Genomic DNA, 27,245 nt, shown 5'->3' with positions numbered 1-27,245 from the left:
CACACATAACAAGAACGTTGTCAATGTAGGGAAGTAAACTGTTAATAAAATTTCACAAAGTTGTTTTTTTTTTACTTTGATATCCAGTTCTAAAGTCTTTACACTGGCTCCCAGTCAGTAGTAAAGTTATGCTACTGGTCTACAAATTACTGAATGGTTTAGGTCCAGAATACATGAATGACATGTTAGTAGAATATAAACCCAGTAGGGCTCTGAGATCTACTGACTCAGGTCAGATAGTGGAGCCCAGAGTTCAGACTAAACATGGTGAAGCAGCTTTTAGCTGTTATGCTGCATACAACTGGAACAAACTACCAGCAGAATTGAAATCAGCCCCAACTGTGAATATACACTATATACTATGATTGGGTTTTATTTTTATTTCTCAAATTACATGTTTTTTATCAATTTTTTCTGTTAAATGTTTGTTTTATGTAAAGCACATTGAGTTGCCACTGTGTATGAAATGCGCTATATAAATAAAACTGTCTTGCCTTGCCTTGCCTTGCCTTGATATTGAAACATATACAGCATTTACAGGGAAGGTTAAGTTTGCAGATATGTGTTTTTGTACAGTTGTGTTAGGGCACATGCTTGCATTTTTGCATGTGTTTGTGAATGTGCATGTCTGAAGTTGGCATGCAGCCATTTGTACATTCGTCAAGTTAAACTATCCCAGCCTAAACCAAAATACACACACATTAGGTCTGGAGAGGCAGAGCTAAATCGAGTGTTCAGTTGATTGTAACCGTGTAATAATGTATGTGTGTTGAGTGTTTGTCAGTTCTGTTGACCCCGGAGCATGAGTAAAGATAAAACTGTGTCAGTTTCCATCCTTGTCAGTCCTGCATGTTGTAAGTCCTGCAGAGGCTTTTTCATTTGTCAGGAATCACCTTGTGACCTGTGGCGGTGCACACTGAAGCCCATTTTCTGTCTCTTCTCTCCCATAATGAAAAGCAGAGGGCTGTTCTGTCGTCAACTGGTAATAACACAGCATTAGGTCCACATGGCTCGCTGATAGGCTCCCTGTTATACATTCAAAGCTTTGATCTACACTGGGAAATGTACAATGCTATCATCGGTGTTGCTGAGCATTCAAGACGGGAAAACGATCAAAGCATTGTGTATTTATGTCAGTTATTTTCTTTTACATAGAAAAGTGGCGGCAAATTTGAAATGACAGATTTTACCTTTTCGTTTGATTGATTTAATACATGTAAGCATAATTAGCCTCCATTCAGTTGTTTATCTTGTCATTTGAGTCATCTTGTGTTTGCTTTTGTTATCTAAAATTTTGGGTGATCCCATTGGTCCATAAGGTCCTGACAGAGCAGCGTTGTGTGTTGCTCACAGCATACTCTAAATACTTTGCAATACATTTTAATTGAGAGGTTCATGATCCACCCAGCTAAATGAAATTAATTCAAGAAGCTCATTCCTTTTTATACATGTTTTGCATGATTCAGAATTCAAAAGCATGCTAATGGACTGCTCCATTTTCTCTGTTACAGGGTCTGAGTTTCCCCAAGACCCCAGTGTGCTAGCTGCCACCTCATGGAACACGTCTAGTGATGGTAAACGCACACACATACTAAACACACACATACACATAACCAGAGTCTAATTCTTAATAACCCATTCCCGACAGCCATCTTCCCAACTAAATTAGAAAACCGTAGATGCAAAGCACATCTGTTACAGGCAGTCCATGACTAAATGTTTGCTGTGTAATTAACACATGGTGTGTTGAACTGTTACCCCACCTGTGTTGTCTGAAATTACATTCCAGTGATGTGTTGAAAATTACACATCCTCTGTGAATGGTCACCTACAGCAACCCAGGAAACACCCATTGTCCCAGCCCAGGCCACTATATAGGATAATTGATGGAACAAATTACGCATTGATCTACTCAACATGTGGAAATCGAGCCACAGGTGCACTGCATTTCCCTAATTTCCACTGACCTACTTTAAGTTCTCTCTTAAGCAAACGCTACCAGTGGAGCCTCACATTGTGCTTTCAGTACATCCTCTTACACTTCACTCGGTGTATTCAATAAAAGTATCTTTCTGCTGACTCATGCGGTAACTCTCCTATTTCAGCAACAAGCTGAGTTCACTCACACTCAGCTGGGTATTTCCATCCCATACAGGGAACTTACAGGAGCATACAGGAAATATGAAGTGTGTTCAGGTGAAGAAGAGGCCCACAGTTGTTTGCAGATGTGCTGCTGGAGCAGGATAGAGACTGTAACTGAGCTGTAGTAGTAGAATCAGATTTTTCATAGGATAAGGCACACGTTACTTTTTTTTTCACATTCATTTATTCATTTTACATTCATATAGTAGTTTCCCAAAATGCCTTCAGAGACACCGCTTAACTTGTGAGTTTGGAGTTAAAATATTGCTGCTTATTTTATTATTATTTATTATTTATACATGGCCCAAAAAAAGCATCATTACGTCAGTATACTGTAGTTGCTTTTTACTAATGCCTGTGAGTAAATGTTGATCATATGCTGATTTACTTTTTTAATTTACTCCCACTAGGTGGCAAGTCAGGCAGAAGTATCCCTGTTTGACACAGGAATTAGCCTAATACCAAATTGCCAGTTCATTCATTCAGCCTAACATAGTGTTCTGTGTTTTGCTTTTTTTACTGTTCCTGTTTAGGATGAAGGATTGTTTTATTTTGGCCTAACTAATCAGTAATTAGTAATAAATCTATCCTGCCAATGTAATTTTCCACTGGCATTAAAGCTGTGGTAGCGGTTGCTAAAAGTAGTTTATCACATCAATCAAAGATGTCAATTTAAGAGGCCATTTTTCAGTGGCTGTTTTTGATGGATGATGCAAGGTAGCTAGCTAGCTTTTTAGGAAACTAACATCTCCACTCTTAGTAGCGACTATAATGCTCTGATTGGTTGACTGTTTCTCCAACCAGGGGAAACAGCCATTGCTACAGTGGAATAACTTTCTTAAGAACTTGATTTTGCACCACATGAACATAAAAATTGTGACACTTGATGATGTTGTTAAACTGTTAATGTTAAGATCATCATTGAAAAAGTGGCAGTGGCAACAAACTCTTCTAGTGTCTCTTTAATACATTCAGCCATTTGAGATCAGCCGGAGATTGATAATGACCCTACTAGGCATTCTGATATAATTTCAAAGGATGCACATAACTAGTGCTTTAAAGGGACATAGGTTAGTTTCGGTAGCCATCGTGCACAGAGAAAATGAATAGTTAAATCTATCAGCACTCTCAATATGTCTGACAGAGCTGGATTATGTACATGCAAGCAAGAGCTGCCCCCTCACTGGACAGATGTGCTCAATATCTCCAGGAGCTGTAGAGATCAAACCTGTCAACGACTCACATTTAACACACATTCCACCTGGATCAGACCCCCTAGCGAATTAACTGTAGGATGCTATATAGAGATGGAAAGGTCTTAAAGGCTGTTCTTACATAGACTTTTTATGTCAGTTAATCGAGCACAGCTTACTATTTCCTTTCCTTGATCACTAAGGATTCTTGCCAGTTAATATTTTGTGGTGAAGATGGTTATATGTTCCGAAGCTTCCCAGGTTTAGATCTACAGATCCTGACCGAGGAAACTTTTAAAACTGCTGTTCTTCTGACAGTACTGCAGGGAACAACTGAGTCAGATCTATAAAGTTTTTTTTGGATATTTTCTCAACACTGTTGCCCAGAATGATCAGTCATATCTCACCCCCTCTGCTCAGTTTCCCCTTGAGCTTTAGAGAGCCGACATCCGCCTAATCCCCCATGAAGATACCATAACTTGGAAGATCCTCAATAAGAGACCTTCTTATTGCTCTCTCATTTTGTCTGGTTTGTTTAATTCATCTCTTGCGGGTCCAACTCTCCCACAACATCCATCCCACAACAAATTCTGTGTACAGAAAACAGACATTGTTAAATACAGAGGCAGGTTGAAGGGCAGTAGTTTTTGGGCATGATTGAGCAGTTTAGTCAAGATAATGATTATGGTGACCAATCAAGGATGTTTAAAAAAATCATAAATACAATGAGGAGTAGTTCCAAACAAATCAGAGACAGATTTATTTTTCCACAACAAGATGGAATATGAAAACCTAAAAACCCTGCACATGTGCATGCGCGCACCCATGTATTAAAACTAGTGTGTGTGTGTGTGTGTGTGTGTGTGTGTGTGTGTGTGTGTGTGTGTGTGTGTGTGTGTGTGTGTGTGTGTGTGTGTGTGTGTGTGTGTGTGTGTGTGTGTGTGTGTGTGTGTGTGTGTGCAATTCTGAGCCCAGCTCCATGACTAACATCTGTTTCTTATCTGATGGATGAATTGTGATTGCACCACTTGTTTTGTCTGCAGGCAGGGAATGGTTTTGATTGACCGAGCAGACAGCATTCAGGTAGCATGGCTCTATCAGTATGCATCAGTAGCAGGAAGTTATCATGCTGAAAGAGACTCATTATTGGGCTGAAATCAGGGGTGATGATAGTTTACTGAACTCATTTTCCCTGGGGTCTTCCTTCCTTTCGTTTTCTTCGTTTCATTTAATCCATTTTTTTCTTCCCTTACTTCCCTTGCTCTCTCTGTTGGAGAGTGACTTAACTTTAATGAAATTCACCTTTGGCCATAGCTGGCAGTGCTACAGACCAGACTCCTCAGTGTGTCTACTGGGTCTGTTTAGTTAGCTGTGCAGCCACTCGGGTTTCTGGGCCTGTGTCTTGCTGAGAGCAGCTTGCAAAGCCCAGCGTCACTCTTGTGTATGTTATTGAATGAAGACTCACATGTAGACTACAATGTTGCTGGTAAAATGTAAATATATTGTGTAGTTTAGTCTAGTTTGGAACACGAATAGCATGTGTGTGTTGCGGTTGTGTGGGTGTGCGTGTGTTTACATATGTGTGCCTGCGTGTGAGTGTTTGATTGTACAAAACCACTGCGAGAAAATGCAGGCTGATGACAGGGTACCATTTAGTCGCCTGCCACATTAAAGGGACAGTCCGCAACAAGGGTTTTAGTTTCACAGTGCTGCTGCTGCCAAATACCACAACACTCACCACGAGACAATTACATAGAGTAGCTTTGTTACACAGACACAGGCAGAACATCTTTCTCCTCTTTACCCTTTTTTCTCATGACCCCTCTTGTCTCCTCTTTCCTTCCTTCTGTTCCCCACTGCTTTATTGTTACTTATTGTAACAGCTAATGAAGTGCGCAGGCCCACAGCTCCAAATGCCATTTTCTTTTCCATCAACTCAACTAATGAGATGAGATGAGTGATAAAATGACTCTGATTTTGTGACCTTCTTGCTATAGTCTATTAAGTGTGGGTCTGTTCCCATTCATTATATAAAAAAACTTTTCAGATAATAAAGTCACATTCAACAGTCAGATTAAGATTGGGAAGAGTTGCACATTTTGCACACTTGAACTAATCTTTTCATTTTGTGTAAATTGAAACAACAGAGTAAAGTCAAATGAGACAATTTTGTTGGTCAGCATTGGTGAAATAGGGCTAATGCATCATAGCCTAAAGGAACACAGTCATGTCTTCCAAGTAAGTATGCCTACGGTTGTCTCATGACATTTTAAAGTGATTAGAAATGGTAACATAATCAGACTTGACAGATTAAATTGGAACAGAAAGCAAAACACAAAGTTGCAAATAGCAGAGTAAACAAGTTATGAAAAGAAACAAGTGACACAAATGAATTGTGGTCAGTATTTGACTTAATTCAGACTCTCTCACACACAGTACATTTTGTCTGAGCCTTTGCATTCCCTTTCTTAGTTTATGATCATATCAGACCATTAACCTGGCTGTCAATTATGTACAACTCATTACACCACCTATTACATTTTATTATCAAGTTTTCCCTTGATAATCCATTTACAAGGCTTGTTAAAGTAAACAGAAAACACAGGAGTCTGTGTCTGAGTGTTAAAGTTATTTAAGTGTTTGTACGTATTGCTGCCTGGAAAGAAATACATCAACACAACAAACCCAAACATTGAAAGTGTTGGTATTCAAGCTAGGTAAGAAGGAAGTCACACAGTAATAAACTGTGTTATTTACACATGGTGTCCATATGATGTAATGCAAGAGCATCCTCCCGACACGCACCTAAGTGAGATATCATTTTTATGGTGTACATATGTGCAAGGGAGTGGAGGAGAAAATAGATATGGAGAGATAGCAAAGTGAAAAAGGATGGTCCATTTTCTGCTTGATATCATTTTTATTGATGAGTTGTTGGAGGTTTTCTTTTCTCCAGTGCTCTACTATAGAAAAAATAGTAAAAAAAGTAAGGGAGAGACGGTTATCTATGGAGAGAAAGGAGAACAGATAAACAGTGGGAGAGGAGAGAATGGTGGTGGTGGGAGTCTCTCCATATTGTCACACACTTGTTAGTACCACATTGCTGTGTTAAACCTGGTGCTTCAGGGAGAGCAGTGTGAAAGTGTGTTTGACAGTCCAACAATCACACACACCAAGGCTGTATGCCAAACAAATGTGCCGTCTTTTCTTCCTCACAAACACTTTGCACACCTCATTACAATATGTTAGGAGTCAAATGACCTGGTGACAAAGAATTACCAAGTAAGAATAGTAAGATAGTTGTTGTTTGTTGCAACAGCTCTAAGGATAAGTAAATTGAAAAAAATTGAAAATTACACATCAGTGCTACATATGATATTGTGTCATGGCACAGGTGGAACTTAAAGAGTGGTTTGTTGTTGTTATAAAATCATAGTACCATTGGTTGCCGACACCAAAGATAGGATGTGAGCCTTACCTGGAATCCAGTGAGTCAGACTTATCTCTCACGGTGTTGCATAAGTCAAGCTGGATGGTGGTAGCCGGGCCTGGTGTCCTCTTGCCACCTGTGCCCCTGTGACTGTTAACAGTTTAGTGTTTATTTCAATTAATTTAGGTTAACATACAAACACAGACAAAACCTGAAGGAGAATACTTCATGGATACGGGTTATTATTCATTATCCAATTAGGTCTTAACAAAGAAGTTACTTGGTATTCTGCAGCACACAAATTTTCTTGCGTTTGTGTTTCATTCCTTTTCTCAGCATCTTAACTCTGACCAGCCTTCTTGATGAATAGTAAGTAGTCAATCAATTGCTCTTTTATGAGACATTGTTAGGAGACCAGTTCAAACTAAACTTTGACTGAACTTTGACCAAAACAAACAAGTTTCCTTGCCAATAAATAAATGTTTTAAGGCCCCTTTTCACCCTTAATCTGGCTTTCTCACACTGCACTGTCTTGTACTTTCAACTACCAGAATTAATACAGGGGAGAAAAGCCTGCAAAGGCAAGTTCATACCAGTTATTACAGGAATTATGCAGAATTAACCTTTCAACAAAAAAATTGAAGATTCATTGATTTGACAGGACAGGATTATTACAGTAAATACCAGTGTTGATTATCTTTTGATTATTGGGAATGTTTTCCTGCTGACTTGCAATTTTTAAACAAACTGCAAAAGGTTTTGAAACAACTCAGAATGCATGTCATTGCAAAACATTTAAGAAACACAACATTAAATTCCTGAACTTTGGGGAACAATAATCCCAACAACACTACTGGTTAGAGTCTGCAAGTTACATTCCCAGTATTACATAACACATAAAACCTTGAACTGTATTCACACTGCAATGAACAACAGAGAATAGACAGATACAAAGAGAGAGCAAGACAGATAGCAGGTTTGTATAAGACAGCAATGTCCTTGTAGGGAAAACCTTTGATGGGAACGACCTGGCTACTGTGAGGTGTTTTTGAGAGATTTATGTGTTCAAATAATGCTCTGTCCCTTACCTTGACTGGTTGGCCATGTGATTTCATCACACAAACAAATCTGGTCTCAAAATATAGACATTTTGTGAAAAAGGTAAAATTTGTTGTAGGGTTCAGTCGTACTAAAAGTCCAGTACAAAGATGCCGTAACTAATGAACTTGCATGGCATACTAAATGTTTTAGTGTGGGCTGTGCTTGCATATATAAGTGTGTTCCTGTATATTTACTCATCAGCCTCTCTATTCACACACACTGAAGTTGGTCTGACTAGTATTTGAGATCCCCCTGTATGTACTTTTCCTCCTTTGTTTGTTTTGGCCCGTTTGTGTAACCAGAAGCATTTTTGCATACCTAAGATGGGTTTTGGGGTTGAGGGAACTTTCCAGAGGTTTTTCATGACATAAACACCAATGTTTTTCCTGCACATTAAACTCTTAGGTGGCCCTCCAGATTGTTTTCTTCTAACTACCTCAAGGAAAAAATGTTGCCCTTGAGATGAAATGTTTTGCTGTTTTTTCCTCCCAACACCTTCTGAACTCATCAGTGTCACAGTTGGGAATCACAGTTGGTTCATTTTCTACTCAAGTTTTTTTGGTGCTTTTGTTCTTCAAAGTCTTCACCCACCAAGCAGGTGATGTTGCCTCACAGGCTCTTATACAAGCCGGGGGAAAACCCTCTGGCATCCTACAGTCCTGATGAAAAGTGAAATTAGGTGACACCACAGTGGCAGCCACAAAATAACTTGCAAAACCAACACTTTGAATATGTGTGTCCGAAAACACGGAGTTATTTTACCACTATTTTCTCGTACAGCAGCATGTTTTTCTAAAATGTCTGGCATTGATATTTTACAGTAAGTGTTGTTTGATTTATGTCTTAGTTCTTTGCCTTGTGTAATAAAATCTCTTCCCTCTTATTTTGTCTTTCTCTCACCCCTGATGCTTTTTCTCACTTGGCCTCCTTTTCATTGCTTTTCCTGACCCTCTCCAACCTCCCATGTTTTCTTTACCTACTCCACCCTCTCCTCTTTCTTTATATCCCTCTTATTTATTAATACCTTCATCTTTTCTACACTGTTGTGTCTCCCAGGGCACTTCTTTATACGTCTTGAAGCTCCTATGAACAACATCACCACCTCTCTGGGCCACACAGCCGAGCTCTTCTGCCGTGTGTCTGGCAACCCACCGCCCACAGTGCGCTGGCTGAAGAATGACGCCCCTGTGGTACAGGAGCCACGACGGGTCTCCTACAGATCTACACCATATGGATCACGCCTCCGCATCCGCAACCTGGACACCACTGATACAGGCTATTTCCAGTGTGTAGCCACCAACACCCAGGGTACAGTGTCCACGACAGGGGTGCTGTTTGTCAAATTCGGTAAGAAGAATTACAGTTATAACAGTAGCATCTAAGCAATCTCAAGCTGCCATCCAAGCTTTTAGGCTTACTCACATGCAAATATCACAATGAAGTGGCATAATGACAAGGGTTTGACGCACATTGTGTGTCAAACAATTACATTCTTTTATTATTCATCTTTTCCTACCAGAAATCTGGTTCCTCTTAGCAATGCTGCTGCTTGCTTGTTCCTGGCAACTTGCACAAAAATCTGGGAACAATATTGTTTATTCTGTAGTAAAAAAAAAATACCCTTGTCCTCTATTCCAGATCCACTCCCTACACCTCTGTCAGGAAGGCCAACGTAAGTTTCTTATTCTCTTCTCTCATAATGTACTTACTGTACTAATTTTGTGAGCACTGCTTACATGTAGAGTCCAAGTGCTCTTGCATGTTGATATTTAAGTCAAATGTGTTTAAAAGAAGACAAGAGCCCTGGATCACAGAAAGAGAGAGAAATAATACACAAAATAATGATGATTTAATACCTGTGCTTAGAATCTCATAATTTTAGGCCTGTTTCCATTGTGGCCAAAAGCCATACAGTAAATGAGAGAATGTCATTACTTGATATGTAAACTACAGAGAAAGGTGCATTTTAGTAACTGGATTAAAAAACATTTAATATTGCCAAAAATGTTGCTTTCATACAGCATTGCTTTTGTTTCTCATAGTAGTTTATTGTCTGCTAGTATATAGCTCACCTTAAAAGTACTACACAGCATAATTGTTGAGTAATTACTCACAGTATATGAAGGCTGGGTCTTTAATTTTCCATTTTTATTGGTGGAGGTCTCAGTGTGGCTAAATGAATATTTAAGATGAGCCTTTAAATCTCTGCTGGTTTGATCTACTACACCGCTGTTTCTGCCCAACCTTCACAATTCACATGGTTCACATCTGAATATTGACTGCGTATGAACACTGAGCTGTGGACCACAGCTGGAATGTGGACTGTTGGGCAGTAACCGCTTCATACACCAATCACAAATTGGGTCCTAAAGCAGTTGATATAGAGCGGCAAAGTGTATAAGATGCACAACAGAAAACAGAACATGACTCAAAATGTTAACAAATTCTAAACATATGCCATTAATTGACTTTCAGGGTAATGATGAGACATTTATCAGATTTTAGGGCTGTAATTACATTATTATAATTAAGAGTGAATGTCCTGTGTCTACTAGTAAGTTTAGTTGATTAAGTGAAGTCTCCCTAACGTATCACTGCCTGAAACAAGCAGCGTGGAAAAATTACCCACATCTGTCTGTGTGGTTTTTGTTATATAACATTTTATAGTCACCCAATTAGCTGCCAGCTGTTTGAATGAACAGCAAAGTCAACCACAGTTCTGATCCCTTGACATGAACATGTATATGAATTTAAGGGGGGTCTTTAGAGTAGCAAATAAAACCAAATGAATCAAAATATTTTCAGAAAGAATCAAGAAATACACTCTACTAAACGCATTTTCATGTTCTTAGCGATTGTAATGCTGCAGCCCAAATCAAAAATTGTGTTTGAGTCTGGCTAGCTTCAGTTTCTTTGTTTAGAAGTCTCACTAGTGTTATGGGATAAAACTCTATGAACTTTCTCAGTTTGTTTGATTCTCACAGGATCAAAGGAGCTAAACTGGATGATTTTCCCCAATGACATTATGGCAAGGCTCACTGCCATATTCCATGCAGCGTTCCGTGAATCAAAATTTGCTGGCACAAAGCGGATATCAGACACTTACTAAATCCACTCTCACACAGACATACATACACAGTCACACACACACATTTGAACATGTACACATGCTCTTTCTCAAACATCTGTTTCTACCGTTCCTTTGTTTACAAGTGTTTAATTTTTCCTGCACAACTAAATTATGGTTTGTTTCATAGATGAGACTGTTGGCTCACAGTACAGTTTTCTCTAGGGAGTTATCAATAAAATTGAAAGCGAATGAGAGGCAGCAAAGTGAAAATTTGGGAAATAAACTAAACTGGAAAATGAATGAAGATTAAATAATAGGAGGATGTGATTTTGGTGAAGTTACTGAATATGTTGACATAAGAGATTATCGGGATGACATTACTATTATGTTTGTTTCAGTAGCGTAGGCAGAAATCACAGTGTGGGTGGGCACAGAGAATATTAGCTGGGCCTAGCCCGTCTAAGACCAATTATGCTTAATAGATTCTGATGATAATAGGCACTGTATGTTAACCAAAATAGGCCATTAAAATCAATCAGTTTAATCATACAAGCCTTATACATCATCAGAGCTAATGTTACAGGCACCAAGACCAAAACTGACAGCATTGCATAGCCTGGTACAGCAGCCACTGATGAATCCAGTGTCAGTCAGGCTTTAGTTTCTTTAATTTGAGTTAGCACCATGAAAATAACCATGATAGGACTTTTTATACGGCAACAATAATATTTGTGGGTTTTTGTGCAATGCAAGCACTTAAAAGCCGATGTTCCACAGATGCTTCTAGTCTGGTTGTCAGGACTGCTCCAAATGTAGAATTAGAAAAATTAAAACTTGTTAAGGTACGTTTGCTTTAACATGCCAGATGCTAAATTCTACTTTGCAAGTTCAAATAAATTAAGTTCCCCTTATTTTTTTCCAGCCAACTTGTAAAGGAAAGTGTTGCAGTGAAGCAAAGACCAGCATGATATCTTGAGTCTCATTACAGTCATTACTGAATTCATTTAAACGGACAGGGGCTTCCTTTGACAGCAGCAGAGCTGCGGTGATGGTGGGCTGATCGTCACTGCTGCTCATCATTAGTGTCACGGGCAACTTATTAGCTGTAAAGTATGGTGGCAGGCATCAAGAAGACAAGGTCACCTAATGATGACACACAATGAACTGTGTCCGCTTACCTCATACTGCAGCTGTTCAAGCGTCAGAGCTTCTCCTCCTTGACTCAACGTTTTCGGCAAGACATCTGGCACCGAAGCTTGTCAGTTTAAGTGAAATTTATTCATTTTCGTTCCACTATTTTTTGTGTCCCTCTTCCAACCTCTATTTATGCAGCAAAGAGGGATACAGCACAGTGGCTTCCGTTTTCTTGGGATGAATTACCCACAAATATTACTCACAAATTCAAGGGGAAAATTCTTGCCACCCACCTTGTTGAACCTGAACATACCATGAACTTCATTTCCTTCGTGTTGTCTTTGCTTCGCTCTGTGCTCTGATTTCCATCACCTCCACGTTAGCTTAAGTATACACTGTGGTGTGTGGGACATTACAGTATGTGTGTGTTCTTACGTATCCCGAGGGTTAGGGTTTTGAGAGTAGCCACAGGCAAACTCAAAGCTGACAGGCCAGAGGTCTAAATTACAACCCAGCCCGCTTGTGTCCAGTGTCACAGAGGAGATCAGGAATACAGGAAGAAGGTGACAGGAGGATGATTGAGAGAAAGTGATGCAATGGTGGAAAGTTCAAGTCAGGAATTTTTCCTTTAGCAAAGTCATTTTTGAATTTGAAAGTATTCCTTGGAGTTTTTTTAGGGTTGGAACAAGGCATGTCTCAAGTCATTAAAATCAAATCCAAGCCAAGTGAAGTTTACATAAGCAAATTAGGCGTATTAATGGTGTTTTTCTTTTTAAATAGGTAAGACTAAGTTCTTTTAAAGCAGCAGTCTCATCTTTAAATAAGTAGTTTTGTGGCCATAATAGGCTTTCTAGGGCTTTAGTTACATTTAGTAACATTTTATTGTTACATGATTTTACCAGGTCAAAATATGAAGACTTAAGCAAAAACTTAGGACTGCGACTAATGTTTATTTTCATTACAGATAAATCTACTGATTATTTTTTGAATTTCATTTTTTGTCTATGAAATCATAGAAAATGGTGGGAAAAAGTGCTGTCAAAATGTCCCCATAGTAATGAGACCACAGTAAGTATTTGCTTGTTTTGGCTGACTAAGAGCAGGCTGACTATGACAAAGAGAGACAGAAAATCATCATATTTGTGAAGCTAGAACCAGAAAGTTATTTTCTGTCGATCTGCAAATCAATTAATTGACAAATCGTTGCAGTGCTAGAATAGTTTGACATCTTGGAAAATACTCATATTAGCTTTTTTGTGAAGCGTTAGATGAGACAATCAATATTTGTCTGTTTAATGTGACACTGTAACAAGCAATTGGTTAGCTTAGCTTAGCATAATGACTTGAAACTGGGGGAAAACAGCAAGCCAGACTTATTCTAAATATAAAAAAAAGATTCTGTCCACAAGAGCCACAAAAGCTCAATAATTAATACGTTATGTCTTGTTTGTTTAATTCATACAAAAACTCCATTGTAAAAATGACACATTGTGGTTATACGGGGGGTTATGTGGTGTACTAATTTTTGGGCCAGGAACACTAACAACTTAATCCACTAGTTGCCTGGCTACCTCACACTGACCACAAGACTTAAACCTGGCAAAGAAATAGATATTAGAGTGGTTATGATCTTTTCAAGAAAGCCAAAAAGGATGTTTCCCAAAAGTCTACTCTCAAGTTCTCATCCTCCTCCAGATGAGCCCACTCTGCGATGACTGGCCAGCTTTCTGGAAGCTTGCCGAGGGGCAGTCGTATCAGAATCGTGTTAAGTTACTGCTGATGCAATCCCAACATTTCCTGCCATTGCATACATATAGACATATTTGGAGCTCTTTGTTCAGCAGATCAGTTAGAAATAATTCAGAGAGCACTAGTACAAACAGAAATTGCCACAGTGATGATGATGTTTTATGAAAAGCTGCAGATGACCAGCACACCTCCAATGGGTAAACAACTTATTTTATTTTGTCATGCTTGTCATGCTTTGTAATGGAAAAACACTCACAACCTGCCAGTTCCACTCGGGTCGAATGCTCGGGTCGAGCTGAGCATTCAGAGTAGTCCGATGCTGCAGTCTGAGCTTTTTGGTCACAGGGATTACTTCTACATACGTTTACCTCATTATTTCACATTTTGGCCTTATTTAATATGAACATCCAGAACAGTAACATAATACATATATATGACTGAAAATAGGGAAAAGCACTAATAGATCCCCTTTAATGTCCTATCCAAAGTTCATAAGTATGCCAGCAGTTATAAACTAAGAGACAGACGCGTGCATCTCCTCTACACTCGCCCATTCCTTTTTCTTTATTCTCCTCCCTCCACTCCCCCCCCCCTCTCCTTCTTGGAGATGTTTTCACAGAGCCAGAACAAACACAGGGTGAGGGGAAAAAGTCTCACCTGCCAAAATTAGACCCCCTGACTTTCTCCCCCTCTCTTTCTCTCTCTCTGTACCCTGCCACACTTCTTTCACTCCTAGAAAAAAAATAGCATGATGGAGACGGCGGGAGGGTGAGGGGAGTGAAAGAAAAACAGTGTTAGCAGAGTAGGAGGAGGATGGTACCATTAACACTCAGGGTTGCATGTTGTTCTTTGATTCCTGGGTTCTGCAGGGTCGGCAGTGTTCAGGTGTGATTAGCTGTGTGAGCCAACAGGAGGTTTAGTTGTAAGCTCAGATCAGAGGCAGTTAATAACTCCTAACTGAGACCTGCGTGCAAACTGCGCACACTCTGACAGAGCAGCCCTGAAACTGTCCACATCTATCATGTTAATCTGTCTTTCCTTTCAGTCTTTTTTTTGTTCTTAGTTGTTTTTGCAAATAAATGAATAAGTTAAATAAAATACAGTGGCATCAGACACATGTGAGGCAGACAAGCAGGACTAAAACTGAGCTGTAAATTACTTTTATAAGTTCTTCAGTTCTTTCATTCTTTTTTTTTCTTTTATTGTTAGACCCAATTGAATTAATCACAGAAAAAACAATAAAACTGTTCCAAAACGAATACACAAATTTATCAAAAGCTAACAACACATGGACTACAGTTTTCTTTAATATTCCTAAAAAAATTGACTTATTGGCTATAGAAGTTTTGAATCTGACAGCAGCGATAAACGGACAGATCCCAGAGTCTCTGTCTGTGTTTATAATAAAGGGGTTTTCTCCCTGTTTGAAAAGATTAATACCACTACACCCTGGCTGTCAAGGCCGTTTAAATTTCTCAAAACTTTCCCCACCACTTTTCTCTCAGCGCTGGCAAAAAAAAAGAAATTACAAAAATAGCTGTGTTTTTTTTCTCCTTTTCCCTCCACTGCGCCTCTTTGCTTTCTCCTCTGTCCACTCCGCACTTGAGAATAAAGGAGACAGTTTTAACAAAGAACAGATTCTCTCTGCCCTGTTTTTACTGGCTTCTTTTTTGTCTGTGCTCTAACCTTTCTGCTCCTTGCTTATTTTCAATCTTCCTGTCATTTGTTTCAGCTTATTTCCCTTTTAAAAGAATTGGTGTTCAACAGTATTTGCCTCCTCATTACTCTACTTCAGACACCAAAATAACTTATTTGAACAATATTTTACTCTCAAATTGAAGCCAGTTTTGCCAACAAATAGAACAACTGAAAATCACTGGTTTGTAAATGATTAGATTTATGTGTGTATGCATTTGATCATAGTCTTCAAAGTATTATGTAATACAGTAAGACCTTTATTTACTTTTAGGCACCTGTAAGATTGTAATTAATTTGCTAGATGAGATCTTGTTTGGGTGTAATTTGACAACTCAGTATAATTACATTAATCAGGTGTGTTTACTCTTACCTTGCATGCGTGTTTATACTATAAAATCTTGCCTCTAACTTGTATGTGTGTGTGTATATCCTGCATATCTGTGTGCATGGCTGTGAAGTAAGAAAGAAACCAACACACATCAAATGGCTCTGAAATGAACCAGCCATCAACACTAGATTAAAGTGTCGTTGGAGCTGACATTATGAAGACTGTGAGGCCCGCAATGCCATCAGCCCACTGGCAATCCAATTATGCAGTCGAAGCATCAAAGTTTTTAAGGAAGGAGTAATTTGACTTTGTATAGACAGGACTGTAGTGTGTGTGTGTGTGTGTGTGTGTGTGTGTGTGTGTGTGTGTGTGTGTGTGTGTGTGTGTGTGTGTGTGTGTGTGTGTGTGTGTGTGTGTGTGTGTGTGTGTGTGTGTGTGTGTGTGTGTGTGTGTGTGTGTGTGTGTGTGTGTCTCCCACAGCGGTGCATGAGTTGATTGACAAATTAGTTTAGGGAAGTATTTGCCAAAATGTGTAATGACTTGAAGATATCACACTAACTTGATCTTGAAGCTTGCTCAGGCTTGCTCAGAGGTATTAGGTGCTAAAACATGTGTGTACTGTAATCATAATAGTTTGATTGATACCCTGAAATCTCTTTTTTTTTACCTCCAACATCTATAGCTGTCATGAAAGGTTTGTACTTACACTGTCTGTGTAATTAGCATCTGATTTATTAAGATGGCAGGTAGTTACACAATCACTGTGTGCTACTGCCTACAATGTGCGTTCCACTACTGTGGGAGGATAAAAAGGAACTGTTTAGGGGTTTTATCTGGCAAAGGGCCAGTAACATGTCCAAACATTTACTAAAGTTATAATAAAGCCTATAACTTGCTATCAGCTATATCTGCATTATCTCTGTCAGCTATAGATAAGATATAGACTGATGAGCAAATTGAGCATTCCTTGCCATGTGTGTGGCAAAAATACAAGTCGCCACAAGATAAATGCCACAAGATATATATCCTTTAAAATAATGTGATTGCCTTCATGCATCAGCTGCATAGTGAGTATACCATTCACTTTGCAGCTGATGCTTCAAATCGACCACATTCGAAGCATCAGATTCAAATCAGTTCAATGAGCACATGTGCACAACTCCGTCTGCTCTGTGATTGTCAAGAGTTGTTGTTGCAACAGTTTTTCATTCAGTGCAGCTCCTTCGCTTTCTATAAAATACAGGTTAATTGTCTTTTATTTTCCCCACCATAGCCTTCCTAATGTATCTTTATATTTTTTTAAGGAATGAGAAATGTCCACACAGAATCAACTCTTGCAAGTTCCAGGACACTTATTGCATCTCTTCATAATATCCCCATGATCCTTTCTGCACGGTATACTGACAAGACCTTCGATGTAGTCTTAGATGTGCCAGTTTGATAAATCCCCCCCCCCCCACTGTCAGTGCAGAATCTGAAATTAAGCACAAAACCTGACTTGGCCCTGGGTGTCCTGCTTAAGGACAATGGAGTAAGAGTCATATGCAGGTTTGAACCCAGATCCACCGGTTAAAAAACACTCTTCCATTTCACCCCGTCACTCAGCTGCCGTCAGCATATAGCACATGCTGTTTTTGGTCACAATAGGCTCTTAGCTCAGACTGTGAACTAGCCTGTGTGCTGTATTGAGAAATGATTTTGGTTTCACTTCTCCTCACCTCGGTGCCAGTGTCAACACTGCTGTGGTTCTCAGATACCGGCCAGGATTGATGATGATTTGCTCCCCACCACAAGCATTGCACCCATTCAGACAGAGGGGATGACAGGCCCACTCAATTTTTGGATACACTACTCCTCTGCCAAATGCTGATCCATCTCAGCACTCCACATTAGACTAATGCTAGGGTTCTGCTAAACTTATTTCAATTTGGGATCCTGTTTAAAAAATATGTGTCTCACTTTGGAATTCATTGAGATACTATTCTGACCTGCCAACATCAGGCACTGTACCAGTGAAGTTTTAGTTTAACCAAGAGTGAGAGAAATAGCCGCTCCAGTGTCCCATTATAGCTTAGTAGTGCTGTTAACTGCCAAACATGGAAAATGGATTAAACCTATGTGGGGAAAGGTTTTTTTGGACGGGGTTTCCATGGTTGGATGTGTGTATATGCTACCTCTATGTGTATATAGCTCTTGATACATTAGGAAAAACAAAGACAGTCTACTGAGACTTTCTTCACCCCTGTGCTCTACTTTGCACATTCAGAGTCAACTAGGACTATCTATTTTTTTTCTATTTCAAGACTTTCCCCCTCACACGCAGTCACACAAATGTGCACGCTTGCAGTCCTACATAAAACACAAAGTGAAAGAACTGCACACACCGTTACTCTTAAAACCCTATCTCTTGCACGTGTTTAGATAAGCCCTCAGCGGGGCTTAATTGCCGTCTTGTTGTGGATTCTTTTTAGCGCGGTGCTGATTGATTTGGGATCCGGGCCCTAATATGACTCATCAGGGACAGGGCCTTTGACATGACCTGGTCCCTGGGCACCAGTACTATTTGAAACCAGAGATTCCACCACAGCCCCCTTTCACAAGCCTGGATGCCTCTCTGCTAAATGCTGCCCAGGTCAGGGGGCTTCACACGCATACATCTGAACACACACACACACACACACACACACACACACACACACACACACACATGGAGTGTGCCTGCTTGAACCATAATCAGTCATTAAAAGAATTATTATATTATCAGGTTTTAGGTAAGGTATAAGTCTCTTTTTACACACTGCACACGGCGAGGTTCATACACAACTTATTATGAACGAGGCTTTCACTCTCAGCTTGGACAGGGCCCACTTCCTGTTTCCTGTTTCCCAGAATCCCCTGTGTCTGTCTGTTGGTGATCCTGTTGGCAGGTCTGGTCAAGGTCAGGTCTGTTAAAGTCTGTGTGTGTGTGTGTGTGTGTGTGTGTGTGTGTGTGTGTGTGTGTGTGTGTGTGTGTGTGTGTGTGTGTGTGTGTGTGTGTGTGTGTGTGTGTGTGTGTGTGTGTGTGTGTGTGTGTGTGTGTGTGTGTGTGTGTGTGTGTGTGTGTGTGTGTGTGTGTGTGTGTGTGTGTGTGAATCATGCTTTCTCCCTAAGGGTTACAAGGCCTAGATGGGGTATGTGGGGTTTCCCTGAACTCTGCCCTAAACCTCCCATGAACACACAAATACTTACGCTTCTGCACAGAAAAGAAACACACACATGCAGACAAGTACGCACAGAGAGCGTTCTTTCTTTGCCCTTGGTGGTGGTGGTGAAGTTTATGAGAGAAACAGAGGGAGACACAGCCTGCCTAAAGTATTTCTAGGTATAAATAGAGGCTTTTGTTTGCAGTTTGGACGTGTGTCCCGCAAGTATGAATGAAAGCATGTCTAATAATTTGTTGAACTTAACTGGATCAATGCAGTTTGATGTAGAGCGTGTTGATGAAGGATATCCTTTTACCCTTTTTGTCCTGACGCCTATCAAATTGTATGCATTTGACAAGGGCATTTTGGGTTATGATAAATAAGACAGAAAGGTCAGAGGCTTTACTCATGAAGACACTTTGGTTTAAAACTCTGACAACAACGGGCTTTTCCAATAGCACACTGAATAACTTGGAGACATTCAAATGAATGCTGTTGTGGTAGTTGATCGTTAACAGGAATAGAGTCAAATGCTCATTACAAACTGCTTGTAATGAGTATTTGCTATTTACATCACTTTAACATTAATCAACAGCACATTGTAAATGTGGGTGATAGGTCTGAGAGTGTGTATTTAGTCTTTGTACCAGCTGAATAATGTGCTATTTATTCCAGTTTGTTTTTAAGAGCACACAAACCTGTAAACGATCTTTTATTGGAAGATTAGCAAAAAGGTTGAGAGTGTATAGTATGTGTGCGTCTGCATATACATGTCTATTTTTAGGCTTATATGTAATTTTATCCATTTGTCGATTGCTATCCAGAATTGTTTGTTTGGAGTTCTTCCAGTATTTTTTTCACGAAAGTCTCACTTGTTAGAGTTAGACCACAAGTTATCTTTGGCTATGTTCACATTATATGTTTTTAAAGGCCCAAATCCAATTTCTTTGTCTCTAAGTGACGCAGATCAGATTTTTTTCACTGAAGTATTTTCGTGGAAAATCTTCAATTGAACATACAAGCAAAATTCTCCAGGCGTCTGTGTTCAACACTTCTTTATTACATGCACATGGGAAACATTACATCAGTGCAAGCTTTAACTTGACTTGTGTACCATATTTGTATGACCTTTGCATGACTCCTGTGTGACATCAGTTTCACTCCTTTTATAACTGACGAGAAATTCATTTTGCTTCTATATGACAAACTGCATGATCTGGCGAGACATCTTCTCAAGATAAAACAATATGACTAAAGTATATCCCCAGTTTTACTTTTAAATTGGTTATTAAGTGAATTACCTCAGTTACATAGGTGTTTCATAAGCATGATAAATAGTTGTTTATCTTGTAAAAGTTAATTGGTTACTACATTTCCACTACAGTGTGAACAAACCAAATCTGACTTTTTCATATCAGTTCTGGGCCATTTGTATATGTGGTCCTAGATCTGATTCATATCTGATATCTGGCTGTGGGGCCACTGTCAAAACGTTCAGATCTGAGTTGTTTTTAACGCCTCACTTGTCTGCACATATCACCTGTCGTCATCATTCAGTGTTTGCACTAGCAGCATGGTAACAACAAACATGGAGGACAGCAACAACAGTGACAGGTCAAAGAAAAGACAAGGAAGTTTCAAATGTGTCTGACATTCACAGAGAAGTTTCTATTCGAGCCAAACTGGAGAAAACTTATCGTAACTGAATTCTAGCACAGCCATGTCATCTACCTTTATGATTTGTAGCAGAAATCACATCACTGTTGTTATAGTTGTATGCGTGGCAGTTTAGGGCCTCAACATGCATACAACATGCCTTTTTCAGTTTAATCAGATGATATCTGCATATTATTTCCAGAATCCTCAGACACATCAGGCGACTTGCTTAAATTCACTCGTCAGATGTGGGTTTTATATGAGGGAAGAGCTAGCAATAATTGTAGTGCTACCAAAAGCAGAAGGTGTTTTAAGTCAGGAACAGTGCATAAGTCATACGAAGTCATCAGTAAGTCATCAGTAAGTGTTGCAGCTGCATTGTATTCAGCAAGGCTACTATCAATGGTTCAATTCATCACTGCAGAGAGAGTAACCAATTGTTTAACTTTTGTTTTGACATTTCCCGCTGATTTATACTCGAAAACATAAATAAAAATGCTCAATTGAGCAAAGACATAACAAAAGATATTGTCAACAGCCGTTTAACAGCTTTGTAAAAATGATCCTTACACAAGTCCATTTTATTTGTTTTCTGCATCCTACAGACACCTTTTATAGCATAGTGTATAAAGAGGGATTATTTATGGATTCAGTGTTTTCCTTCCCAACAGTACATGCCTTTAGTGACTCTTAATCGCTCTCATCACGGATTATTCCACTTTCCTCAGGAAGCTACGCTTGTGTTCAAACGTGTGTATTCATGTTCCTTCAGCACCGTCAGTAGCCAGTCAGCCAAAACATGTGTCCTCCTGTCTCTTTTAAGTGTCTGCCTTTGTGTGTTCAGATTGAGATCTGTGATCTTGGCAACAAGCTGTCGTAAATCATGCAGGAAAGTGTGTGTGCGTGTGGTTGTTTGTGTGTGTGTATGTGTATGTGGAGAGAGGGGTTACATACTGTCTAAATCATAGAAGTAGCTTCGCTCTCGGCTATCTCTTTTCCCCTGTTCTTTCTTTTGTGCTCTTTTGCTTTTCCTGTTATTATTGTTTCCACACGGATGTTTGGAGTCAGTTCAAGGAACGCTATTAAGAAAACTGAAGACAGGAATTTTTACAGCAACAAAAAATGGAAAACAAGAATAGAGTGAGTTTGTAAAACTGCTCCGGGGGGGGAAAAATTATTATAAAATAGATTCTCAACTACTTTACCCTCCTCCATTGGTTGTTTGTAAAGCCATGATAATAAAGATCCATACTGCAAGTTGTAGTCAGATTTTTGTGGCACCTTGTTACCTAGACATTCTGATGAAATCACAGTACCAAAATTAAGAGATCTTTTAGAGCTCCTGTTTTCCACAATTATCAACCAATTTATTTCCCCCTGACTTATGCTTTCCTCTCCCTCCTCTCTTTCACTTTTTTCTCCCCTTTTCTTGTTTTTTTAACTTCTGTGGACTTTCTGTACTTTATCTGTCTGTGTCGTTTGTTTTCAAGGATCTCTACATCCAATTGGTCCGTCATTAGTCAAACAAAAACTTCCCCTCCAATTCACCTTTTTAGTAATGGATTTTACTGTGTAACCCCTGTGCTCCATTTGTTTGTGTGTGTATGTGTCTGTCTAAACACTACTGAGTTTATGTTAGGTTTTAGGAGACATATCGCCCTCCTATCCTGCTAATTGACAGGCTGATTGACACCTCCCATCCCCCAAATCTGGACCTCCGGATAACATGCACTCCTCAGGGGAAGTGATGTCACCAGGTCAGGGGCGTTGTGAGGAGTGACAGGATTGATGTAGGGTCCTTCCCTGCATGTCAAATCACCATGTACGTGTTAACCCTATTATTAAAACTCTTCAGCTCCATCCACAGTCCTGACTTCCAGCCTGTGTGGGCAAAGTCTAGGCCCTACAACAAATTCTTCAGCATAGTGCAGTCCAACACGTCAAGCAACAGTAACTACAATATATCTGGGAGTCATTCTGAGCCTATCTTACATAAGATTGATATCCAAGTAACATTCAAATGTTAACATAAATAAATGTTTATTTTCTATCTCACATCAAGAGTAATTCAACCATTGGCAATTTCATAACGTTTCACTGTTGTAACAAACCACTGCTTGTTATGTCCTTTCTGGGAAAATTCCTCAGACTCATTGGAAGTGATGCATTTAACATTTTTTTGGCAGCAGAAACAATTGCTTGTTTGAAATATGAACAAGAACTGTATATTTAGCATGAGCAGAGATAGCCAGCGTGACTCAAGGAGTGACATTAGTGCTATGTGAAAAAACACATCCTCATCATTCACTTAAATGAGACCACCACATTGACAGAGGGGTGGTTTTGAGACAAAGGCCTCTGCAAAAAAAAAGTTAAACCTGGATTAAATCTTGCCACAATGCAATTCAACATTGTCCAGTAAACACCGCTTTGGCCAGTCAACTATATTTTTGTAGCATTGTTACATGTTATTGTACTGTTAACATCGTGATCATCACAGCAAAGGATAATTTTAGTTTTTAAATCATGTCTAATAGTATTATAAGCTTCTGGGTAGTGTTATGGTGTCTGATAAGCCTTCAAACTAATTCACCTATTACTCAAGTAAGACTTTGTGGAACACATTTGAACTCCTCACCAGTACCTGCAGCAGCTTGTCCACACAAGTGCAGCTGCTTGGCATTTTTTTAGCCATACTAGCAGCTTGGCTAGATGTTTGTATGGTAGGCCATCCACAACTTTGGTTTATACCAAATACCCTCAAAACTAACATAATTCCTTTTTACCCTCAGTCATTTATGTTTAGTGCTAATTAGCAAATGTTTACATGAAGCTAAATTAATGAGCATAGTAAACATTATACCTGCTTAACTTGCGTGCTAACATGCAGATGTTTAGCTCAAAGCAAGCAAGATGTTGCCCTGCTGGGGGAAAAAAAAATCTTCATGATACCTTTGATCTCTACTTTGGAGCTGTTCATCAGACATGACTGTTTTTAATATATTTTAACTAGAGGAAAATATGCCAAACAAAATCTGTCCTTGGTGTCTTCTCCTCCCCGTCTCTTGCATTTCTTCTTGCTTCCTCTGCCAATTCGCTCTGAATCTCTCGTCCTTACCTCTGACAGAAGCCTCTATTGTTGCAGTCAGTAAGCAGCAGTAACACGAGGACCCAGGAGGGTCTTTTCATTCTCCATTGTATCCTAATGCAGCGCCTCAGTTGCCCTCGCTCGCTGTTCATTCCCACTGCGGTCACGGGCCACTGGCAGCTACAGACCCCAGTCAACCTCAGCCTCTGGTGGCCGTTTTGGCTCCCTGTCAGTGAGAGATCATTTTAGTGCAACAACATTCTACAATTCTCCCATGATAATGAAGTTACACTGTCTATGAGCTATGCCTATGTTATTCACAGGCATTGCACAGATAACACTTTGGCAACATTCAAAGTCTATGTTTTAGCTGAGTACTAATTCTGTGGTATCTTTTCATAATTGCGAACAGGCAGAATAATGTTGAACAGATTTTGTTTTCTGACCTTTTTTATTGTGTATGTCAGACTTTCTTCGAGTGAGGAAATGTCTCTTGAGTCTCTTGAGGATGGCGGCCACGCGATTGTCCATTGTTTCATTCTTCTCATCTTCCCCGTCCATCCGTTCCCACAAGTGTCTTTGATTTGTTGTTGGACCCATTCCTTATAATACTGTACACACACCATTTCACACACATGCACATACATTAACAAGCACTCCCTAAAAAAGACACAAGAGAGTAATATCCCAATGAGTCATTGGGTCCAAGAACCTATTGAAAGCCAACATATTAGCTGTGTTGGATGTCATTCCTTCAATACGTCACCTTATTTTAGTTCACTTCAAAATCATACAGAAATGCATTGAACAATAACTCTTCATAATCTCTAACAAATATTTTAAATAAAACTACAAATTAGACTTAAATGGGCTGGGGTTTTCTTTAGGTCTCCTCTAAACAACGTACTTTACATCACTACTAACCATTTTGCAGACCATGCTGCTATATTTGAGAAATTTTGAATGCATTTGGTTTATTGCCAATAGCATCCATTGCTTTTCATTAATTTTCCTTTGATAATTGGCTGATATAAAACTTGAGATGTGCAATTTCTCAGACTGAAATCGCATAAATCAATTCTACATTATTTTTTGTCAATGTTATATATGGTAAAGTTTGAAGAAAATGCGATCTGCTCTAAATTCAGTGGAAAGTAAAGACTGCCTAGAACAATAATAAAAAACACACACAAAACATGAATTATGAATTTGAAAATGGTTGGTGGCAAGAAGTATTCATGATCTTATTTTATCCATTTTAGTAGCTAATTAGATTAGAGATGAGGCCTAAGAACAGAATATAGGAGATGTAAATGAGCCTGTGTTATCCAACAAGGCAAATCCCTCCCAGGTCATGGTTGTTAAAAAGTCAACACAGTTCATAGATGAGCTTTAAAACAACTGAGAGCGCTGAGAAAATTTGAAAATCTGAGGTTGCTGGCATTGAAACAAAACCAGGGAGTGTGTCTCTAAAAAAACACATATAGCACAAGCTAAGCGGCATCCCCAATCAGGATACAACAGCTGTGACCTCAAGCTGCCGGCAGCTCATCTCCTCTTCACTCAGCACCCACAGCAGCTCCTGGAAACGAAACCCTGAAATCTGAAATGTCATCGGGGTACGCCCCTCGCCTCCTCACCCTTAAATCCTGTCTTTTTTATACCCCCTCCGACCAAGAGTGTTGAGTTTCACAACCCCAAAACTCAACACAAACCTGTCATCCCATCCCACAGCTTCTTGATGAGGAATACCCAGGTTTACATGCACGATTTAAAGACTTCTTCCATAATCAAAATCTCAACCAAATTGTAGTCCCAACAATGAAACCCTGAGCAAGTTTGTTTATTCTGGAATAAGCAAAGCATGTGGTACAAAAGATATGTCACACAAATGTTTTTTAAGATGCAAACATTTTGAATATTGTCATATGGTTAAAAAGGCCACCCCGTTAACTTTTGATTAATTAAGAAAGTAATGCATTCAAAATACTATCAGGAGCAGTAGTTTTTCTTAATGCTTCGGTCTGACCTGCACATACAGTAATTCCCCTTTTAGGCCATACATTCAAATATTCCGTATCTTTTGCATCTTCTGCATCCTAAACAATAATAGCTCAAAAACATAGATTTCAGAAGTCCAGCAGTCGGGTTTGCATGGGTCACACAGACTGACAATGAAACTATTAAAAGAACTGAGGAAGACACCAAAAGCTTTGCCCGAAAGCCACTGCTTGCTTTTGACATTGTGGAGTTTGAGGTTTTTTTAACTTTCTTTTCCTCGTTCGATTTCTGTTTGATCCTCTGACTGACTGTCTTGGTGAAAGGTCTGAAACAGTTGAAAGTGAAGAAGAGTCATGTTTGCAGGGGGGCGACTCATGTAGAGAGAGAGGTGGAGGGAAAGTTGGTGGTGCAGTGGGGGGTGTTGGCAGATCCTGTGGAGGTAGTGAGAGACTTGACATTTTGATCGATTATGATATTTAGAAGAATCCAGTCATTTTGTTTTTGGCACAGAATCGCACATCTTTTTGAAGATGATTAAGTGCAGAGGCGACCCTGAATGAATCATCCATTTTTGTGGGCTGAACATTCAACCTCCACAACTTGCAAAACTCTCCCTTTCCTGTTAGTGTTACATTTGTCATCAGTTATAAACCCTTACCGTTCACCACTGGGGTCAAGGAAGTGTGTGTGTCTGTTACTGTGTTGAAACTATTTTATTCAAGTGAAATCTACCTTAAAATTTTCTGTTTCTTTAACGTTGCATCCAAAACACACACACACACACACACACACACACACACACACACAAAATCACAGCCTGATTCAACCTGTCAACAGTTTCTATTTTATCAGCTTATGATCTGAGCCTCCTTTGTGGGCCCATGCATTTGTATATAAGAGAAAGTGCACAGGACAATATACTAACTAGCCTTTGGCTTTTTGTATGTTTATACATTTCAGTTTTTGTGTGAGATTTAAGGCTACAGTTAAATAAATACTCACTCATGTGTGTAATTATATACTGTTGGTTCTTTGTAGATATGTTGCCAGTTTTTGGGTTGTTGTTTTTTTTTACTTTTTGCAATTTTTTTCTGACTGACTTTCACATTTTTACATTTATTTAGTTCCATTATCCTTGACCTATTTATTTTCTACTTCTATTTATGTGCATGTTTGATAGATTCATGATGTTGCCAGTTTATTGATGTTACCTAACGTGTCTTTTTTACTTTCTGTAAAATAATCAAACCAGGAGGATTCGAGTTTAAAGTTTCAACTTTTATATTTTACTTTCTCCGTGCTTCTTCACTAGCTTGCTTGCTCACATTTCTGTCTTAAATTAATAAATCCAATATTATTTTGCATATTTGCACAAAACACACAAAGACACAAAAAGTTATCAGCATCCTTCAGGATGTATTAAAAAGCTCTGTCCCCTTTTCCCAAACAGCAAACATTTAGGCTGTCTTAAGC

General features: G+C 39.3%; 1 protein-coding gene across 1 annotated transcript in view; it reads left to right on the top strand.

Moving 5' to 3' along the window:
* The window catches only part of ror1 (receptor tyrosine kinase-like orphan receptor 1), a 128,335-nt gene that overhangs the window by 86,380 nt on the left and 14,710 nt on the right, over positions 1 to 27,245 (top strand). The window contains exons 2-4 of the mRNA XM_062424498.1: positions 1,512 to 1,568; positions 8,923 to 9,213; positions 9,505 to 9,538. Coding sequence (XP_062280482.1) covers positions 1,512 to 1,568; positions 8,923 to 9,213; positions 9,505 to 9,538 — 382 coding nt within the window. The remainder of the gene's footprint in view (positions 1 to 1,511; positions 1,569 to 8,922; positions 9,214 to 9,504; positions 9,539 to 27,245) is intronic.

This window comes from Scomber scombrus, chromosome 8 (genome assembly GCF_963691925.1).
Source record: "Scomber scombrus chromosome 8, fScoSco1.1, whole genome shotgun sequence".
Lineage (NCBI taxonomy): Eukaryota > Metazoa > Chordata > Actinopteri > Scombriformes > Scombridae > Scomber > Scomber scombrus.
Note: the sequence above shows the minus strand (reverse complement) of the source record. Positions and strands in the feature narration are given on the sequence as shown.